At 39.4% G+C, this 20,402-nt stretch overlaps 1 protein-coding gene across 4 annotated transcripts in view; it reads left to right on the top strand.

Annotated features, from left to right (window-relative positions):
- The window catches only part of vps50 (VPS50 EARP/GARPII complex subunit), a 97,517-nt gene that overhangs the window by 2,855 nt on the left and 74,260 nt on the right, over nucleotides 1-20,402 (top strand). For 3 of the 4 annotated variants that reach the window (XM_040122250.1, XM_040122247.1, XM_040122248.1), the window contains exons 3-6: nucleotides 5,941-6,063; nucleotides 7,027-7,098; nucleotides 13,925-13,978; nucleotides 19,670-19,740. In XM_040122250.1, the coding sequence (XP_039978184.1) occupies nucleotides 5,941-6,063; nucleotides 7,027-7,098; nucleotides 13,925-13,978; nucleotides 19,670-19,740 (320 nt within the window). The remainder of the gene's footprint in view (nucleotides 1-5,940; nucleotides 6,064-7,026; nucleotides 7,099-13,924; nucleotides 13,979-19,669; nucleotides 19,741-20,402) is intronic. The other variant, XM_040122249.1, reaches the window with a different exon arrangement.

Genomic DNA, 20,402 nt, shown 5'->3' with positions numbered 1-20,402 from the left:
TTTGTCTGAAAATATGGTCAAATTTTCATCTAAGTTAAACAGTTATGAGCAAACACAATCTATTTTAACTAATAACACACAAATTATTGTATTGCTCATGTCCATATTGAATACATCGTTCAAGACATTCACAGTGTAGGTTGCAAAAGGTATGTGAACCCCTCGGCTAATGACATCAACAAAAGCTAACTGGAGTCAGGAGTTAGCAAACCTGGAGTCCAGTCAATGAAACCAGGTTGGAGGTGTGGGTTAGAGTTACTTTGACTTATAAAAAAACACTAAAACATTTTGACTTTGCTATTCACAAGAAACATCTGCTTCTAAGAGTTCTCAGAAGACTTACAATCAAGAATCGTTGATTTGCATATACCTGGAAAGGGTTACAAAGAGTTTAAATATTCATCAGCCCACAGTTAAACAAGCCGTCTATAAATGGAGACAACGTAGTTCTGTTGCTACTCTCCCTGGAAGTGGGTGCCCAGTTAAGATGACTCCAAGGGCAAAATGCAGAATATAGGTTACAAATATATACAGTATATGTAGGTTACAAAGAAACCTTATGGAGTTGCCCAATCACAGCCCAGACCTTAAGGCAACAGAGATGCTGTGGGATGACCTCAACAGAGCCGTTCACGCTAGACATCCTAAGAATATGGCTGAGCTGAAGCAGCTTGGGAGAATGGTTGAAAATTTGTCTTGAACTTTTCGCAGGTCTGATCCACAGCAACTGGAGGAGTTTGAGGTTATTGCTTCCAAAGGTTTGACCAGTTGTTAAATCCAAGGGTGCACTCACTGTTTCCACCAGCACCGTCAATGTTAAATGGGTGGGCTCAATAAAGACGTGAAAGGTTACATTTGTTTTTGTGTTATTAGCTTGAGCACATTGTGTTTGTGTATACTTGTGACTTAGATTAATATCAGATCATATTTTATGACCAGTTAATGATAAAAACCAGGTAAATCCAAAGGGTTCACACACTTTTTCTTGCCACTGTACACCAAAACCAACGGTCCTTTCTTGATTAAAGGTGAATAATCCTCTCAATAATCCATGACCAGTGCAACACTGCACTTCCTAACATGATGCTCTGTGTTGGAGAGTGAGACCGATGTGCTGGAGTGTGTGTGTGTGTGTGTGTGTGTGTGTGTGTGTGTGTGTGTGTGTGTGTGTGTGTGTGTGTGTGTGTGTGTGTGTGTGTGTGTGTGTGTGTGTGTTATGATACTTAATATGATACCTACTGCTTTGAACCATTTAAGTGTTTCCAACAATATATAAGCCATGATTCCTATCATTTATCATCCACCAGGTGCCGACAGCTACATCTGGCTGACTGTATGGGGGGGGGACTGATGTGGGGGATGATTGACAAATGATGCTGTCAAGTCATTATTTTAACACGAATTGAAGGTTTTGATAGAAATCATCAATAGAAAAATAGTTCCAGAAATGTGGTATCTCACAGTGTAAGGGTGATTGATGATGGACTTATCCTCCTAAGCCATTGTGACTAGGACTACAGATAATGATATTTTCAATATTGATTAATCTTTTGATCTTTTCTCAATTAATAGGTGAATTGTTTTGGTAGACAAACTATTCAAAACCTGAAAATATTCAAAATACTATCATATAAGACAAAGAAAGGCAGCAGATTTTCACATTTTTAAGGATGGAACCAGCGAATTTCTAGAATTTTTGATTGGAAACTGATTTAAGCAATCAAAGGATTGTTGAAAAATCGATTACCTCACCTGTTTTGCTGTAGTCATTAACTGGAAGTTGATACTGATATTTTCTGCAACCTTTCCTCAGTAACAGATGATGCTTTGCACTTTTTTCAAACAGTATAGTTTGCTTTGTATTGTTCAGACATCATCTAATTTTAGACCAAACGCTTTGTATAGGAAACCTCCCCAACAGACCTGCCTGTTTGCCTCGTTTGGTGAATTACAGAAGTTAACAAACTTTATATAACTGGTTTAAAATGTGTAATTCTGTTTCTTTAATGTAGTGTTGCTGTTGAGGTGAAACATTTGTTTTGGTGTTGTGGTGCGTTACCTCTCTGTAATCTCTTAAATCCTGTGGAGCTTTTGATGGTTTCCTAATTTACAATCTCATATTGTGTTTTAAAGCAGTGCTCGAATCAACAAAACTTTAAATTCTTGATATAAAATATTTTATACTGACTTCTAGTATTGCACAAGATATAATTTGTTTTCCAACGTGAAGCTAGAAAAATAGCTTTTTATATTATAGATATAAGTAGAACAGAAATTATTAGTTGATTAATGTATTAGGTGATTGACAGAAAAATATGTAGAACTATTTATGTAATTGATTAATCGTTTCAGTCATTTTTCAAACAAATATGTCAAACAAGGTTTGAATCTGGCTTCTCAAGTGTGTTACTTTACTGCTTGTCTTTGTCATACATTGAAAAGTGAATATCTTTGTAAGTTTTGATCTTCCATTGTCTTAAGAAAATTGTATTATTTAACACTGAAGCTGTTGGGAAAAATGTAGGGAACAATAAGTTCTTCCTGGAGGCCTCAGTTTCCCTGAGGCAAATAGCTGTTCTCTTAAAAACCTGCTGTTAGTGTTGCAGGTTCATTCAGTTACCATTTCCCACCAACAGGGGTCACCCTCAGTACATCATTACACATTTCATCTTAGGGTTCAAGTACTCTGGTCATAAAAAAACCTTGATTTACACAGGCTGAGTGCATTGCCTGCTAATTATTGAATGATTTCTTTAAATTTTTAGGACTAATATGATTGGCTGAGTGCCTCCAGCCGGCAGTATGTATCTGAAGATAGGGACTGGGGCTAAAACTGGGAGGACAGCATGTTTGATAACCTGTCATTAGTTCTCACGGGAGTTTCTTGACGGGGAACATAGCTCAGTTTGACAGTTCACATGTGTTATGGACTTAGGTTACCCAATCAGATTTGTCTCTGAGATAAGCTTTTGTCTAATTATGCCTCCAAAGGCGTGAATACGCGCTCATTTTAAAAAATTACTGCATTACACCACAGGTACAGGTACCCTTGATTTTGGCTCAGTGAAAGACAGAGCTGAATGAAAGGTATAATAATCACATACTTCCCACTGAAAATTCAATAGTGTTATCTGTTAATATTGCTGTGGGCTGTCATTTTGTCCTAATGGCCCAGAATACAACTGTGTTAAACCCTTGTTTAGGAGCAGATGTGGATACACACCCAGTTGGGCTTGCATACATATTCAGCGTTGATTACAATGAGGAGGATTTGATTTGTTCATCTAATGAATGATTCCATAGTGGAAATAATTGGCCCTCGTCTCACTCTCCACATCCTATCGTCTCTCTCTCCCTGTGTCTCGCAGGATTTTCCATGAACCTCCTACTGTTTATTCAGTCTTTTGTTTTATCACAGTATTGTGTCGTTGAGCGCCTTTTTGTCCCGAGCCTGATTTTCCACATTCAGTGAGCGCTCCAGACAAAAATCTTATTTCATTCTTTGATAAGGCTTGTTAAACATCCCGCACTTTGGATGCAAATAGCTTTCTAACTTCCGAGTCAAGATGAGAATTTCATTAATTGGTGGAAGGGGATTAAGGGTGGTTTGTTTGTCCCTCATCCTTCAAAGTGAAGTTTGATCAAAGCCTCACAGCAGCTGATGTTGGGTTTCACATGTGGGTCACAGGGCTGTCTGTGCAGCGGCAGGGAGGGAAGGGAATTATTTAACCTGAGGTAGCCTCTCGATGAGTCATTCACTTAAAGATGTTTAGACTCTTGCACGTCACTGCAGGTGGGAGACTGAGTTAGAGGGTGGGAAAAAAGAAAGACATTGACACAGGGGAGTTGAATTGCTCTAACCATACTGGAGTGGCATCAGAGGAGAGACACATCATTGTCTTTTGTTTCGCTCATTCCTCTGTCTTTTTCTTTCTGCTCTAACTTTCACTACCAATGAGTCATCCGCCTCTTCCCCCCTCCCCTTTTCACTTTCCCTCTCATTTGAGCTGATTTCCCACCCACCCTTTTGATGGGAGAGCGTGATCTCCTGCCTCCTACCTCTACCCCTCCTTTCCAATCTCACGCACTCACCCACACATTTCCCCTGGGGTTCCTGCTCACTCCTGATTCTAACATGGCAGCACACACACTTGCCTGAAGGTCTGAGCATTGCAGATGCACACGTATGCACAAACACACACATTTGAACACACTTCAATGCTTTATTTTCATCCCCCCCAATTGCTGTGTATAAATTTTACTTGTGGTATAAAAGAGGATTAAGTTTGTGTAATTGAATTCAATTAAGCTAGATTTTACTGCGAACATTCAAATTACACAGCCTCATACAAATGTCAGTCAGCAAGACAGAGACTCTCACAGAAGCAGATTTCGTAACATGGGTGGCACACTTCATTGCCTTGCTGCATGCTTCTTTCTGATAGTAGCCGGGACAATATTTGGGCCTAGGCAAACGTGTAACAAGGTTTTTTTGATCATTGTCTGCTATCGCATGAGGTACATATGAGCTAATGTGGTTAGATCCCTATGAGAGATTTCTGTAATTTTACCTAATAGAGTATGGATGCATACAGGGGCGTATAGATTGCATACATCCCATATTTCCACATCTATCCTGGTTCACCTCCTTCCCAAGCCTATGGTCTATTTTTAGCATCATAATGCTTTAATGTGCTCATGCCTCAATGTATTGATACTACACAAGCAAGAAGTGAGACTCAGCATTAACCTTAATAAAGGATTTCCCATCCCATCACCATGTTAACATTGTCGTTGTGAGCATGTTAACAAACTGATGTTTACATGAAGCTTAAAGCCCCGCTGTCCTAAGTACAGTCTCAGAGAGCTGCTAGAATTGTAGTAGATTCTATACAGAGCTGTAAATTAAGATTTTGGACTTTGATTAATCATAGTTTTATGTCAACACAGACTGGCATAGAATCTTACAACAGTAATTTTTGCATGTATAAAGTATGATACATTGCCCTGTGAGATTGTTAACAGAAAGTACTGCACATGTTATGGATGCTACTTTTTTTGGTACATTGTTGGATTTTTTTAAGGGAACTTAATGAACTGAATTTCACACTGAAATAAATTGGTGGAGGGTAAATATATTGCACTATATAGTAGAGAAGGAGGGATTTTGGACACAACTTTAGCCACGGTTTCCTTTAACTTAGTGATCAGCAACTTTTCCCTGTTGTATACTGCTAACATAGTCACCACTTTGTTATTCACCTGTGACTATCTCTCCGCTCATTAAAGCAGTCAGGAGGGGATGTGGGTTTAAAACCCTTCATCAAAAAGGCTCACTGCAGCAATAAGCCTCAATGGATGCACAGCATGTTAATCAATAAGGCTCTAATGTTTCTCAGAGAGGCTTTCAAGGGGAATCTCTGTTGAATTTTTTTGGTCATTCGTTTCTTCTTGTCTTTCTACTGAAGGTTGCCTGTTATCCCCCATGATAGCTGTTGAACGAAACGAGCTGCAATCTTCTCCCAGACCCCAAGATTAACGTTTCTCCTCCACTTTTTTCCCACTACACGCCTCTTCTTTCTCCCTTCTTGCTCCTTGTTCTCCATCTCATTTATTCTGTCCTCTCCTCACTTTGTTCTTCACCCTTGCCCTTGCCCTTAAATTCCACTGCACCTCTTGTTCCTCTAATCCTATCCTCCTCCCTTAATGTTTTTTCCCCTGGCATCTTTCTTCCTTTTTTCTGCTTCATCCTATTTCTCTGTTTTGATGTTTCACAAGAGTTTTAGTTTGTTGTTTTCATTAGTTGGGAAATGATGTAATTCTCTGTTTTGGACATTTTCTGTTTGTGTCTCAGTGTGTGTCTGGAACTTTCTAAAGTGCTTACTTCAAGGACATTTTTAATTCTAATTTTCTCCTTCTGTCCGTCTTGCCCTCTTTCAGGAGGAGTTGCGGGAGCTGAGGGAGCAGCCTATCGACCCCCAGGCGGAGCAGGAGATCATCGACAGCATCGAGGAGGTCTACTTCTCTAACGACTCCTTCGACATGGTGCAGCACGAATTGGAGGTCAGATACTCATTGTATGAATGAACGAGCACTTGTGTTATCGACTGACTGAGCACCACTCACCTGTAAAATGATGACAACAGTTCTCTCAAGTTCACACACCCCCTCAGAGAAATAATAATTTGAGGAGACCCACCACATTTCAGTATTTGTGATAACAGCAATATTGCATTTCTAATGTGAATAAAAATGGTTTCCTGTGCCTTGAACCCCATCTGACTGGCAAAGTTGAAGCTCTTTCTCACCTGAGCTGCTGTCTCTGACACTTAGGCTGAGCTGCATGCATACCATTGACGTCTGGATTGATGGATTGCATCCACTCAACAGAAGAAGGGTGTGAAATCTCATTAGATTTATCTTGGTATTGCTACACCATCTGAAATGAGACTCTGTCAAGGGGAAAGTAATTACCTATCATCCTTTGGGCCATGGATTTGTAATATCTTCTTTTCCTACCAGAGTTTGTTTGCTGTTTACTAAGTAACGTCCTCTACATTCTTGACTAATCTGACTTATGACCTGGCAAAATCTTTTTCTTTTTTTTTTTTTTTAATCGAGGAAGAGCTACAGTTATTTTCAGCCACACCAGTGAGACCAGCTTAAGCTCTTTGAAATGCCTAGTGAGATATCTTTGAAATATTAAGATGCTCAGGAGTGAAGATTAGCTCTCTTAAGATAAATGAAATCCCTGCTATGGCCCTGAGCGCCAGAACGTGGATCCTGCCGTAGATCTACTTTGAATATTTTTTCTGTTGGTCACAAACCAAGCAAAGACTTTTACTATGCTGAATGGTTGGCATGTTTGGAAGCAGCATGCAGCTGTACAGAAGTAACAGTGTCTTGCAGACTGTGTTTGGATACAGTATGTGTCTGCAGAAGTCTTGGGTACTTTCACCAGTGTTGGAGGATGTATTGTCAACAAACAATAAAGTTGTGTGTTTGCATCTTTTTGTGTGATTATAGAAACTCCCACCTGAGCTGAACCTACAGGAGCTGGAGGAGTATAGAGACAAGCTGAAGAGACAACAGGCAGCAGTACGGATCTCTCTCTCTCTCTCTCTCTCTCTCTCACACACTCACACGCACGCACACGCACACACACGCACACACACGCACACACAGGTGTCAGGTGTCAGAGCCAGCCCATGTATTTTACATGTGTTGTTTCTGACACATGTATGCAAAAGTCAAGAAGTTCAAGTTTTTTTGTGACCTTGGATATACAGTATATGGATTTGTTAAATAAAGAATTCAAACGCGAGGTCCATTTAGAAGCTAATTCCAGAGCTTTTGATTGTATCACAAAGTCTTCCCTTTATGGAGTTAGCTCAGTTGTCCTGGAGATGGATCTGCTGTCATGTAAGTTGTTATACCACTTTTAAGACTTAGTGTTTTGCGTGACAGTTAATTCATTCATGTTCTTATGAGCCAAAACGGTTAAGTACACATAATAAGGTTGAATGTTCCTTGAGTTCTGACTGTTTTGTCATTATATACATTTTTTATTTACTGATTTGTTTAGCTGGACGAAAAACACTAGAGGTCCAAAGTATGTTCCTGACCTTGGAAACCTCAGCTGATAAAATCCAATTCCCCTCAAGGTCCATTTAGTAGCTTTTCTGGAAAATGAAAGTAATGCTGCTCAATCCCTAACACACTGGCTTACACTGAGGACATGCGTTATGAAACTCTGATCTGCAAAAATTATACAGGAGAAGCATGTTTTGATTTAGATAAAAGCTTTGAATATCTGCATTTATTCTATTATCTTTTAGGAATTTATTACAGGCACCTACAATTTGCTGGTTATCCCAAAGATCCTGTATGCCTGCCTGACAACTGCCGGTGTTCCATCCTGTCAATAGCACCATGTTGAGTGTACGTGAGCATTGACAGGAGCATTAACAGCCCCAAACGCCATTTTTTTGTGTTGATTAGCGATTTAGTGACCGAGCCTAACCTGCATCCAATAGCCAGAGTTTGTGTCTTGTGCCTGAACTACGATGGCAGTCTGTTGTGACATCGGTTACTGTATTTTCCTCCTGTGGCCACAGCAAGACCAATTCGACAGTGGATGTCATTCTGAGGTCAGTCAGGTACTTGATGTTTCAGACTCGAGAGCTGTCCTGTCAACAAATTCTATTTATAGATCCACGTGGGAGAGAAACCAGCTCTTTCCCCTCCGCTCCCTCAATCCCCACAGTCCAGAGCAGATTTCGCCCACTTGCCCTCTTTCCTTACAAGCTTCTCTACTTTCGCACGCCTGTTTGTCTCCGTCACTCCCTCACGTCTACTTTTTTCTGTTATCTCTATTTTTTATACACTCTGCTCTTCCTCCATATCCCTTCTTTTGACATGTTTGGCAGTTTACCACATAGCTGTCTGCTGAGTTGAGAGGATGCGCCATACTCTGTGGTCTGTGGAATGGTGAGACCTACATGTTAGTGAAGCCTAAGAGTACACAAACGTACTCTCACACATACCCTCTCTCTGTTTCTCTCTTCCTCACTCTCTGGCTGTGAGCCTGCAGGCACCTCATGGGAATAGCCACGGTAATTAGTCCAGTGTGCTGTCAGGCAAAAAAACCACAGCTATGTTTCTCAGCATACTTATCAATGCAATCCTGAGTCTATATAATCAAGCCCTCTACCTGTTTGTCTGCCTCATCACACTGTAAAATATCTTCAGTCTTTTTTTTGGATTATCATCATCTTGTCTCTAGAGTAATGTAAACTCCTCAACAACTGCAGCTGTATAGGTTAAAATCTTCAGGTCTGTTACCACAAGAGTTAAAAAAAAGAGACAACAGAATCCAAAGAAAAAGAAGAAATTGGCAAATAAAAAAAAAAAACAAAGCTTTTAAAAATGTGCAGCAAAGGTAAACCTAGTTATAAATAAAATGTATATACAATACTAATTAGTTTTGAAAAATGAAAAGAAAAGAATACATGCATGGAAAATGCATGTACAGTGTATATATATATATATATATATATATATATATATATATATATATATATATATATATATATATATATATATATATATCTCTTCAAATTCAGCATTAATGTTCAGTTACACTCAAGGATACTGATAAGAATTTGGTGGTTAAAGGTGAAAGGTCAACGTTGCCATGACCTCATAAAGTATCATTTTTGGCCATAACCCAAGAACTAATAGGCTAATTATGATAAAACATACTTAATATATTTTATTAATTCTTTCAAAGTCTTCACTACATGTATTATATGAGTTTGGACATACATGGATGTAAAATGCAACATGACTGCTTGGTGGAGACATACAACCGTGAGGTGTTTCCAATTTTGCTTTGATGCGGTTCAATATAGATAGTTCTAAGGCTTGATATCCAGTCAAATCAGTGTTATTTTCTGCATCACAAATGAGAAAGAGGAGAAGGTTTGAAATATGCTAATGGAGCACAGCTTGAAGAGGCTGCTGAATTTTAATTTTTTAGAATTAATGTGATGGTGTACTGCAAAAAAATCCCTCACACATTTTTTGGTCTTTATTGTATTGTGAAATCATACATATGGATGATTGTCTACATGTTGCGGTTCACCGAACTAGTGTTGATCTGCTGCTGCTACTGATGGATAGTCCATCTCTACAGGTGGGCAATTACAGACATATCAACTCGCCTACACACACACACACACACACACACACACACACACATACAAATCTGAGCCTACAAAGACACATAGTCCTCAGTTTGTGAAATATAGCATAGCCCTTTGAAGAAGTGATAATAGTGCTTTCATTTTTTTCACCATGAGGCTGACCTGTGATGGCCTTTCCTCCTGGCAGATGATGTGGAGGGTCTCCGCACACATTATCTGTGATGCCACTAGTTAAGGTGCAAAGCAGCTCAACGTAGGTGTGTGTTTGCGTGTATGTGTCCTAGCAGGGGCGTGAGTACATGAGATGAAAACGAGAAAGATGTAGTAATGTACCATATGTACTGCATGTACTAATTCCTCCGTTTACCACTCTTTTTTCACTCCTGTTGGAGGTATGCATGTGAACCGGTGTGTTGACTTATACTGACGTTAAATATCCTTTCTGATTCCTTTTTCTTCCCCTCTCGTCTGTCTGAATCTGCTGTAGGGTAGAACAGACTTTCTGCGGTATTGGGAAAGAGAACGACTGCCCTTTTTCTCTGCCACAGTGTGCAAGCTTAATTGGCATTTTTGACATACGCCTGGCAATGGCTCGTCTCAGGGCTAATTGCCTTTTCACGCTGCAGCTTCGACTTTGGCCCGTACAAAAAATGTCAGGGTTCAGAGACAGTTTGGTTGTATGTGGTTGCCATAATTCTCACATCAACACACACATGCTAGGAAGCCTTAATTAATGTGGACACACATGATTGTACCATACTTCTGTGGGGCTTTTATCAGCTGTATTCTTTATCTGAGCTGAATAACTGTTACCATTAACACTTAACTCAAGACATTAAAATCTTAAAATCCCCCCTAAAGATGTGAGGACCCTACAATTCTACCTACACATGAGCATAATAAAGTACATGTATATTGCTAAGTACTTTTTTTAGGGAAGGCTTAAGAGCAGTATCACAACATTTTGCATTTCGGTTCCCATCCATCTTTAAGTGACTTTCTTTGTATGAATGTAGGCTGCAGAGATGTTGGAGGAGGCGATGTTAATAACATGGATGAACTCATTCAATTTTTAATGAAACTTGAAAGCTAGCAATGACTAGACCTCCTGCAGCAGGAATGAATTTGCTCCCTCAACCCTCCAGTTTTTTTTAAAAGTTAGCAATGCTTATGCAACCTTTGCCAAGCCCTGCCTTGCTGCCAAATTCTCCCCCTGTGTTTAAATCAAGCTGAAACGATGTCCCACTGTGCAGAGGAAGTATAAGGTACTATGTGTGAGTGAAAATAGAGCATGACAGATCACATCATTGCATGAAAAGGTGACATACACAAACAGCTTAAAAGCAGGCGGGTAGTAGTATTTTAAGAAGTGGGGAAGTGCCCCAGCACCCATTTAGTGGTCAGACTGACAGAATATGACACCACATAAGAGATGCCGAACACTGGAAATACATTTTCCAAATTCCCAAATTTTCCAAATTTTCATTTGGCAATTTGGAATTTTTTCCTGCATCACAAACAAATGACATCTCCTTACACGTGAAGGAGCAGTGCATTAGACCACTGCTTTGGATTATATTGCCCTGTTACCAGTGGAAAGCCTCACTGTTGAATTTAATGTGTCTCTGTCCTTAGCCTTGTCAATTAGAGAGACTGACCCTCGCTGTTTCTTTGCTTCTTGATACTTTTCAGTGCAACCAGTCCTCAATTAGTGCTGGCTAATTTAAATCTAATTGCTTTATACATCTCAATAAACACCTGCAAGAAGTAGCAAACACATTGTTATTCAGACACATTTATTTCAAGCCTAACATATACAGTATACGTACAGTGTACAGCCTTCTTGCTAATGGGCGAAAACATGAAAACATGTTCAATCTCTGTTAGCAATGGAGCATTTTTCTTTCTAGTAGACAATATGTGTGTGGGCTGTAGAGTGTAGTCTGCATAAGGCATCTTTCTTTTCCTGTGTCACCCCTCACATTTCTAAATTTTCTCGGAGGGCATATGTAAGTGTCCCTATGGAAAACATCGCATTTGTTGTCTTTCTGTGTGTCTGAGTTGATGATTGTTCATTGTGAGTCAGAGTGAGGGTTGGACAACATTTACTCCATTCTCTAAATATTATATGCACTGGGCTTGCTTTGCAATCCAGTTACTGAACAATTAACCTGCATTTGTGTATGTGAGGGCGAGCTGAAAACTAGTGACTTTGGCCTTGTGGCTCAGTTAGGAGGGATGGTTACTCACAGCTGGGTTTTCATTATATGTTTAGACTATTTCACTCCTTGAAAAGTTCGGTGTTTTGTGTTATAGTTCGTGGGTTTCCAATAAGTGGCGTTATGGCATTATTTTGGGACAGCTCTGTGAGTTGTTGTGGGTCCATGTTTTGCTTCCTTAAATGTTACCCCTCATTATTTTCTGTTTCTCAACCATATCCTTGTCCAATTTCTTGCATTTCTTCCAAGTACTGAAAATTCTTTCACTGTGACCATCCTTTTCATACACTTCAATGTTAAAAGACACAAAGTCACTCCAACCCTGTGGAATGAAGAGTTTCAGTTTTGCTGCATTCTCCATCTACTCAGGTCTCCATTTGGCTACCATTAATACTTAACACATGTTGAACTGTCATCCCCGCTCCTAGCCTCATCCGCTGCACACTAGCAGATATGAACACCTACTCACCACTTTGAATAAACTCTGGCTTGTTGTAAAACTGCACTTGGTGTATGTATGTGTGGATTTAGATAGTTACACTGTCATAAAAATGGAAGAGAGATGGCTCACTATGTTTCAGAGAAAGATAGTTGGTTAGTTACATCTGCTGGATGAGTGATTGTAGTTTGCCATTATAATGAGCAGCACATTAATGTTCAGCTCATGAAAGCCTGCATTACAAACTGAACCTGTGGACTTTGAAAGATGTGGACTTTAACCAGGCAGGGAGGCTCTAATGAAAGATGCTGTTATTGACTTGCATTATCAGAAATGTAGGATCCAGTCTTTTTGGAGCTTTACCCAAACTAGGTTCTTTCAGTCAACCTTTGCTGCTTTGATTTTGACCAGTCTTTTTTTTTTTTTTTCTGTCTCTCACAAGTCCTCCAGCTTTATGGAAATACATTAATAAATCACTAAAATACAAAAAAAAACAATCCTACAGACAGTTTACAGTCCTTTACCATTTTGGAAATGTGTTGTAAGTATTGAATGAAAGTCATCAGTAGGAGTTTACCATAGCTCACCCTCCATACAACCTTGTTTGTATGGTCCATCAGTGTGTGTGTGGGGCTGCAATTCATTCAATTTCCATTGACCCTTAGTGTTCTTCAGCTTTTTCCTTCTCCACTAAAAGCAGCGGTGGGCAACACTAATAGCAGGAGGTCACATTGATCTCATGACTGTGCTTAATACTGTGCTTCACGTCATAATCAGGGCACATGCTCTTCAAATGATTACAATTTCACCTCAGCTGTGAGTCAAATTGGTAAAAAGCACAAAGGAGAAGAGAGAACATCAGAAAACACAAGAGGAACCGAGAGAACAGAGACTTTTCTGAAAGGAAAAAAAAGAGTAATGCCATTTAGAAAAACATTGGATGAAATGAAACTGAGAAAGAGATACACTCTCTTAAAAGGCTTTGGCTATATCACACTTTAGATACAGACATCAGTGATTGTTCTTGCTCCATTCTTGACAGAAAGATTACACTGTAAATTTACACCACAAATTTTTTTTGTGAGCTAACATTTAGGAAGAACATCAAAATGGCTTTTCACTGTTTTCTTATGCCTCTGTGACGGTGACAGCCATGGCCGGAGGCATTATGTTTTCGGGTTGTGCGTCTGTCCGTCCGTTATTGGGGACATGAGCTCTAAGGAACACCGTGAAAGAATTTCTTCAAATTTGGCACAAACGTTCACTTGGACTCAAAGATGAACTGATGAAAATTTGGTGGTGGAAGGTCAAGGTCACTGTGATCTCACGATAACACGTTATTCGCCATAACTCACTAATTCTTACGTAATTATGACAAAATTTCACACATATGTCTAATAGGATAGAATGATGGTCACTATATATGAGTCTGGACAGACATGGATGTTAACTGCAACTTGACTGGTTGACAGAGGCAAACAACCACGAGGCAAGAATTCTAGTTTTTTAAATATTCTATTTCTCATCTTAACTGTTGGTCTCTTTCTCTGTCTCTGTAGGTTTCTAAAAAGGTTGCAGATCTTATTCTGGAGAAACAGCCTGCCTATGTCAAGGTAAGCTTCCAGGGTTCTTAGCCCAGCCACTTGATAACATAGAATTTCCATAGCCATGGTAAGGGGAAATTTAACTCCATCTGTGGATAAGGAAAATGGATCAGTAATTTGGATTTTATTCAGAACATAGTCAGGGTATGAATTAAAACTAAATCAATAAAATCACCTCATCGATCGCCTTGTGATGTTGCAAAGAACTGAAATGAACCAGTGTGTTTGACAATGTCTTGTCAAGTAAGCCATTATTCAGTCTATTTTTGGTCACACCCAGTGGAGACTAGAGATTACGGGAGAACACATTTTCTATTGTGATGAGTTAGAATGATTCTTTTAACTGATTTTATTCACCTGATTCACCTGACAGTAGTGAACCGATGCAATCTCATTCATCTTATTCTGTTTAGACATTCACCTTGCAGCCAGAGCAACTTACTTGACCATTCAAACCTTAAAAACATGAGTTAAATGTAGTTTGCTGAACATAGAAAGGAAGGGAAATTAGTCTAGTTTCCTTTTTGGAGTTTTTAAGCCAGAATCAGCGTTTCTCCAAGTTAGATACGTAACTAGATAAACATGTCTGTATTCATTGTATGTGATTTGTCGCTGCATTAAGTGCGCTGCAAAATAAAATTGTTTTGGCCCCTGGTTCAAAGATCTATCTATGTATGCCAAAATGTGAATGTTTGTGTGTGTGTGTGTGTGTGTGTGTGTGTGTGTGTGTGTGTGTGTGTTGGATATTATTGAAAGGACTTAGTCTTTCGATTTATTTGAATTAGCAATCAAACCTCACTAGTCCCATCAGATATATGGCCATTGAGGTTTGGTAGAGTATGTCAAATTTGTATTTAGTCAGTGAAGCTTTGATCCTGGCAAAACACAGCAGATGAGTGACAGCTTTAACAAATGTGGTGTATATAGTGGAATTGCAGTGATATTACTGCCATTGTTAAGCCATCTGAAGGTCAGTCTATGAATAGTAAAGTTGCCATTATTTCTATGACCCTCCCTGCGACTCTGTAGAGTGCAAATGAAAGGAAGGCTTATTAGTAGACGTTGCCAGGGATTTTGGGTGCATTTCCATTGACCCATCTTAGCCCACATTTAGTAGGGCTACGAAATGCCCTGTGGAGTTCAGAGGGCACTTCTGTTTCTACTTCCACTGCGTTAATGTTACAATGAGAGTTTTACTACATCATTTCCAACACACATTATGACTTAGAGGCCGAAAGAAGCCAATGATTTACTTGATGCTCTTTTCTTAATTTGCAGATTTGTTTAGTATATACAGCCTGGCAAATATGCTTTATCCTGCCCTTTGACCATGAAAGGCCGCTGAAAAATGAGGACATACAGAACATCCTTAAGGTTCCACACACTGTTCTGTGTTTTCGGCAGTATGACTGCTTCTGTGTCAGGCGTTTCATCTGTTTTCTTACTACTGTTTTCGCCAAAATTCTTCTTTCCCAAGTCTTCTTATCTCCTCAGTGTTATATTTTATCCAACATGTACATGGAGACACCGCTCCAGAGACACAGAGCCACAAGGCACAATGGCACTTCTCCCCAAGGGTTGAGTGCTGTTTACAACACATCAGTGAGCACATAAATTGTGCAGACACATACACTCATGCCTCAGCGCTTGAAGTGAGGGCTGTTAAGTGTCTGATGTGATTCATAGCTATAGAGCTACTAACCTTTCTTCTGTTGGTACCTGCATTTGATCACTGTTGCTGCTCCCTTTCGACACGTGTCCGCCGTTTGCACTTGGGAAGGGTCCAAAGTCTGATCAGGCTTCCTCTTGTGGAAGGATACACAACAAACAGTTTCTATTGTGTCATCGGGGTTGTTTTCCAAAAAGCACTTAGCGACTTATCTAGTGACCTTTTGGTCAAACCTTAGCTACTTTCCGTAGACGAGAGTCTCCAGTATTGCCCCAAGAGCAGAACATCGCACTTTCCTTCCGCAGGCACACCTCCCTATGCGTCTCATTTAGTTGACTACATGGCAGCTGACACAGATGTGAATGAGCTTCTAACTTTCTCTCTGAGTGATCATTTTACAACTAAGTATAGCCGAAAACACAGAACAGCCGTTGTCTTTAACTTATGTGTATGGTGACTTTGTCAGGTGATGTTGCGGTTATAAAATCAGGATTTTAGCAGTGCGGAACAGCAGCTCGGAAATGGCTTGGAAGTGACTGCTGGTTAACATTTAGTCTTAATGGGCCACGTTTCTTACTTCATACTTATTATTTCATGCTTGTTCCGTTGTCTGACAACAGACACACAAAAGCATGTGAATAAGAACAGCTTTATTTAGAAATCAGCTGTATATGGGAGCACAGAGAGTCGGAGAGAGGCAAACACATAAAGGGCGGTCCAGCCATATACTTGGTTTTGACCTAGACTTTTGACCTAGGTCACTCAAAAGAATGGACTTGGACTGGTATTCAATTATTCCCACTGGAAACACTTATTCATCATGATTACTGCTGGTGACATTGTTTTTGTTCCCCACTTGCCTCCTTTAAAAGAGATTGGTAATTTATCCAACCTTGGTGATCGTACCTGCCAATTACTTGGCAGTCTGTTTCATTGGGGAGACCAGAATTTGGTAGGAAATAATTATGGTAGGATGGTTACTATGTTTGGAGCTGTATGCTCAAATACCCTTTAGAAAAATATCTGTGAATGTGGAGAGACATAAACACACTGTATGCAAAAAATGTCAACCCCAGCTGTGAGTCCCTGCAATTATGTGTCCTAAATGCTATTCAACTTTGTTTTCCGTTCACCTCAATATGAAAAAGCAACAAGGGCAGGGCCCAAACAGCAGCATCATTAGAATGTGTAGGCAGGCTGGGTAACAGGGAGCCGGTGCATAGTCAATGTGCTGGAGGGTCGCAGGAAGGACCTCCTATGAATATGTGAATAAAAAAGTCTGGAAAAAAAATCTCCCTCACAACTAAACATCTCCCCCTCTTTGACCTTCAATCCCCACACCAGAGCTGTTTTTGTGGACATTGTAAGAGTCAGGATGCATAGTTTAATTGCACTCGAGTTGGCATACCTTTCCTGTATGTGTACGGTACATAAAGATCTACTGTACACCATTATTTCTGTGTGTTGTTAGACAATGGAACTTATCCTTTCTTTACTTTATCCCACTCATGCATACCTGCTGTTTAACTTCTTTTATCCACTAAGACCTTTCTGACCAATGGCACCACTATGCACAGTCGCTGTATCTCCTCTTATGTGAACTAAGCTGATTGAGCCTGTTGTCTGTCAGGTTAACTGTATCTTACAGACAGGATAGACAGCTCAGAGCTGTGGTATAACAACAAATTGGAACCTAAGGCTACACACTGAGCACTTAGCATGTGGAACATGTGTGTCTGTGTATCTGTGTGTGTCCGCTTGGAGCTGCTTGTGTGCGTATTCAAGCTGTTTTTGTCTTGTTTTCCCGTGTGGATTTGTGCATATAACTGAATGCATGAGTGCCTCTACACTACGTCATGGACTGAGTGTTTGCACAACTGCTGTGTACAGTATTACCTTTGTTTTGTTATAGGGTGTCATAGACAGCAATAGAGAGTGCCACACAGGCTGTGTGTGTTTGTCTTGTGAAGTGAAAGATTCTTTTTTGTTAGACACAGAAGAGAAATGGATCCTTCTTTGACTAGATTTGCTCCTAAGTGCACTCTACTGACTCTACTGATTTTTGAACTGAATTAAACCAGCCTGTACTACTCAATGATTAATTTGTTTTAAGACTTTTTTTCACTTCCATCATATTGGTGAAGTTAGGAGCGGACATAAAAGAGGTTTACAGATGTTAACGGTGCAGGTGCTAAAGATGTGGCTGCACTGCTCTCAGCATGTGAATCAGTCTTCTGCATTCAGTCTCTAAATTATTCCTCAGCCCTGGACCTGGTGAGTTAACCCAGGTCCAGCCAGTTCCTGTTGCTCAGTGAGCAAGGGTATTTTCTGATGACACAATTTAATGTACGTCTGACTGTGCAAAGGCCACCATGGAACTGTAATGTATTAAGAAACTTTTCTGAACAGTGCATATGAACTTATTCAAGAAATCCTGTAGGTTCCACATATGTGATGACTTTACGGATGATTGCTTATATTTGAGTTACCAAGGCACTAATGTGTGTTATTAAGTCCATGTTTTCCTTGAGCATGTTTAAAAAAAAAAAAAATTCCGGCTCTGTTGAAAGGCTACAAGATTCATGGACTTATGTATTCTGCTACATAAGCCCCATAAATCCACAACTTTCTTGGTTTTTGTCAGGATTTAACAGAAGAGATATAATGTGTGGTAACTAGTTTGCTTTGAAGGTGCTGGTAAGTAGATTTTGTTACCTTTGGACAGCGCCAGACTAGCTGTTTTCCCTCTGTTTTTAGTCTTTAAGCTAAGCTAAGATAACTGCTTCTTGCTGTATCCTCATATTAAGTTTAGAGACATTAGAGTGGTATCAATTTTCTCATCTAACTTGCAAATAAACACATTTCCAAAAACGTCAAACTATTCCTTTAATAAATTTGAAGTTAATGATAGCGTAGATTAAAAGAAAATTTCTGGGTTAAAGTGAATAAAGCGAAGCAATTTATAGATCTTTCTGCTAATATACTGTTAGCTTGGAAATGAACATAACCTTCTTAAAAGTGTTTATGAAATATTAGGAATTAGTGTCATGGCATGGTAATGGTGTGTTAACAGTTTCCGTTTTGTCAGCCCGGAGCAGAAAAGCATAAGACTCGCATGGCGCATGTCCCCTCAGAGAAAAGCCTGGCTGTTGAATCCACTCTTGCAAACCTTTCTGAGGACTTGTCAAAGTCTTCGTCAACACTCGAGATCATGAGGGCAGACTGGTTTGAATGGAATCATTGATCTCTTAACCACAGCTGAAGTGCCACTTTGTTGTTGTTGTTGGTTCTTTTTTATTACCGTTGAAAATGAATTTCCCCAGACTATTTTGTTGGTTTCGGAGGGGCGATAAGGCATGAAAAATAAGATCAAAGAACAAGCATCTTACACCTCAGGGATGACATCTGGCAGATCAAGAAAATAAAAACCCAAAAAAAACAGGAAAAGTTGAAAATATAACAACGATGCAATTTGCCCCTTGGCCCTACTTTGGATGAGGGTCTGTTTGTTCTCTGCAGAGATTATTGCAGTGGCATAATAACTGAACTCTGAGAGCAGAGTGTTTATTGATCCTTTTCTAAACGTCAAAGCTCTGAAGAAAGGAAGGTTTTCTCTGATTTTCTGTGTTTTAAAAGTTGTTCTCTTGTACTGTATTACACTTTGGCACTGATGAGACATGCCATACCATAATAACAACATCTATAATGTCTATCTTCATATATTTTTTACACCATCCCACAGATGACTGCTCTGATATATGTGTGTGTGTGTGTGTAATCATTGCTCTTCAAGTATGTGCAGTGCTTAGTGGTGAAAGTGATTTTCTTGGTAAATGACATTTTTTAGAAACATATCTCACTGACAGCACCAGCTGTTTGTTAGCACTTGATGGATATTTCAGCAGTTTTAGTGTCAAATAGTAAGTAACTCCTTGGAATCCTTAACTTTAACTTCAAGTAAAATGTTCAAGTGTTTATAGATCAGTATACCACTTTATAATTTTTACCACTAACTTGGTCCTTGTTCACAGGAACTGGAGAGAGTCACAGCGTTACAGACCAACCTGCAGTTGGCAGCAGTTATTTGCACTAATGCAAGGAGGTAATAGCGTTATACTACAAACTATCTATTCATCAAATGAAGGAGATCCTTAAACAGCCCATTCAAAGCGCATACAGTAACTGAGATAACTGTACCCTCCCTTCATATACAGTATTCTCATTCTGTTAATATGATCACAAATGACAAATGATTCTGTCTTGTCTGCCCTTGAAATAAAGTAGCAATCAAAACATGCCAGTATACATGATACTTTCTGTTCTACAATATGCTATTTCTTTGTTTATTAGACTTGTTATTGTCTTGTGGGTGATAAAACAAGAAACACTACACTACATTGTATTGTAGTTTTTCCATCAGCCCCATTACTTTTGTAAATTTGAGGACAGGTATAATGCTTCATGTGTCAGGTGTTACTAATTCAAAAGACTGAGTTACACATTTTGGTGAACCTGAAACATCAAAAGCTTAATTTATTCAAGCCACTGATTTCTCCAAATATGCAGGTATGAGTAAAATGGGCTTCTGTTGCTACCACCTCTGCACTATTGCAATAATGTACAAAGACCAAGACCATATTTGTATGTGATTTTTTTATAGATATACAGTATAGTTACATAAGTTGTAGACCATTCACTACTTAGTACTGAGTTCTACTGGTGTATAATTTTTCCTGTATTGGACTTCTAAATGTCAGCAAAACA

The sequence above is a fragment of the Xiphias gladius genome, chromosome 24 (assembly GCF_016859285.1).
Source record: "Xiphias gladius isolate SHS-SW01 ecotype Sanya breed wild chromosome 24, ASM1685928v1, whole genome shotgun sequence".
NCBI classification, from domain to species: domain Eukaryota; kingdom Metazoa; phylum Chordata; class Actinopteri; order Istiophoriformes; family Xiphiidae; genus Xiphias; species Xiphias gladius.
The sequence above is the reverse complement of the archived record's forward strand: the minus strand, read 5'-3'. Positions and strand labels throughout refer to the sequence as shown.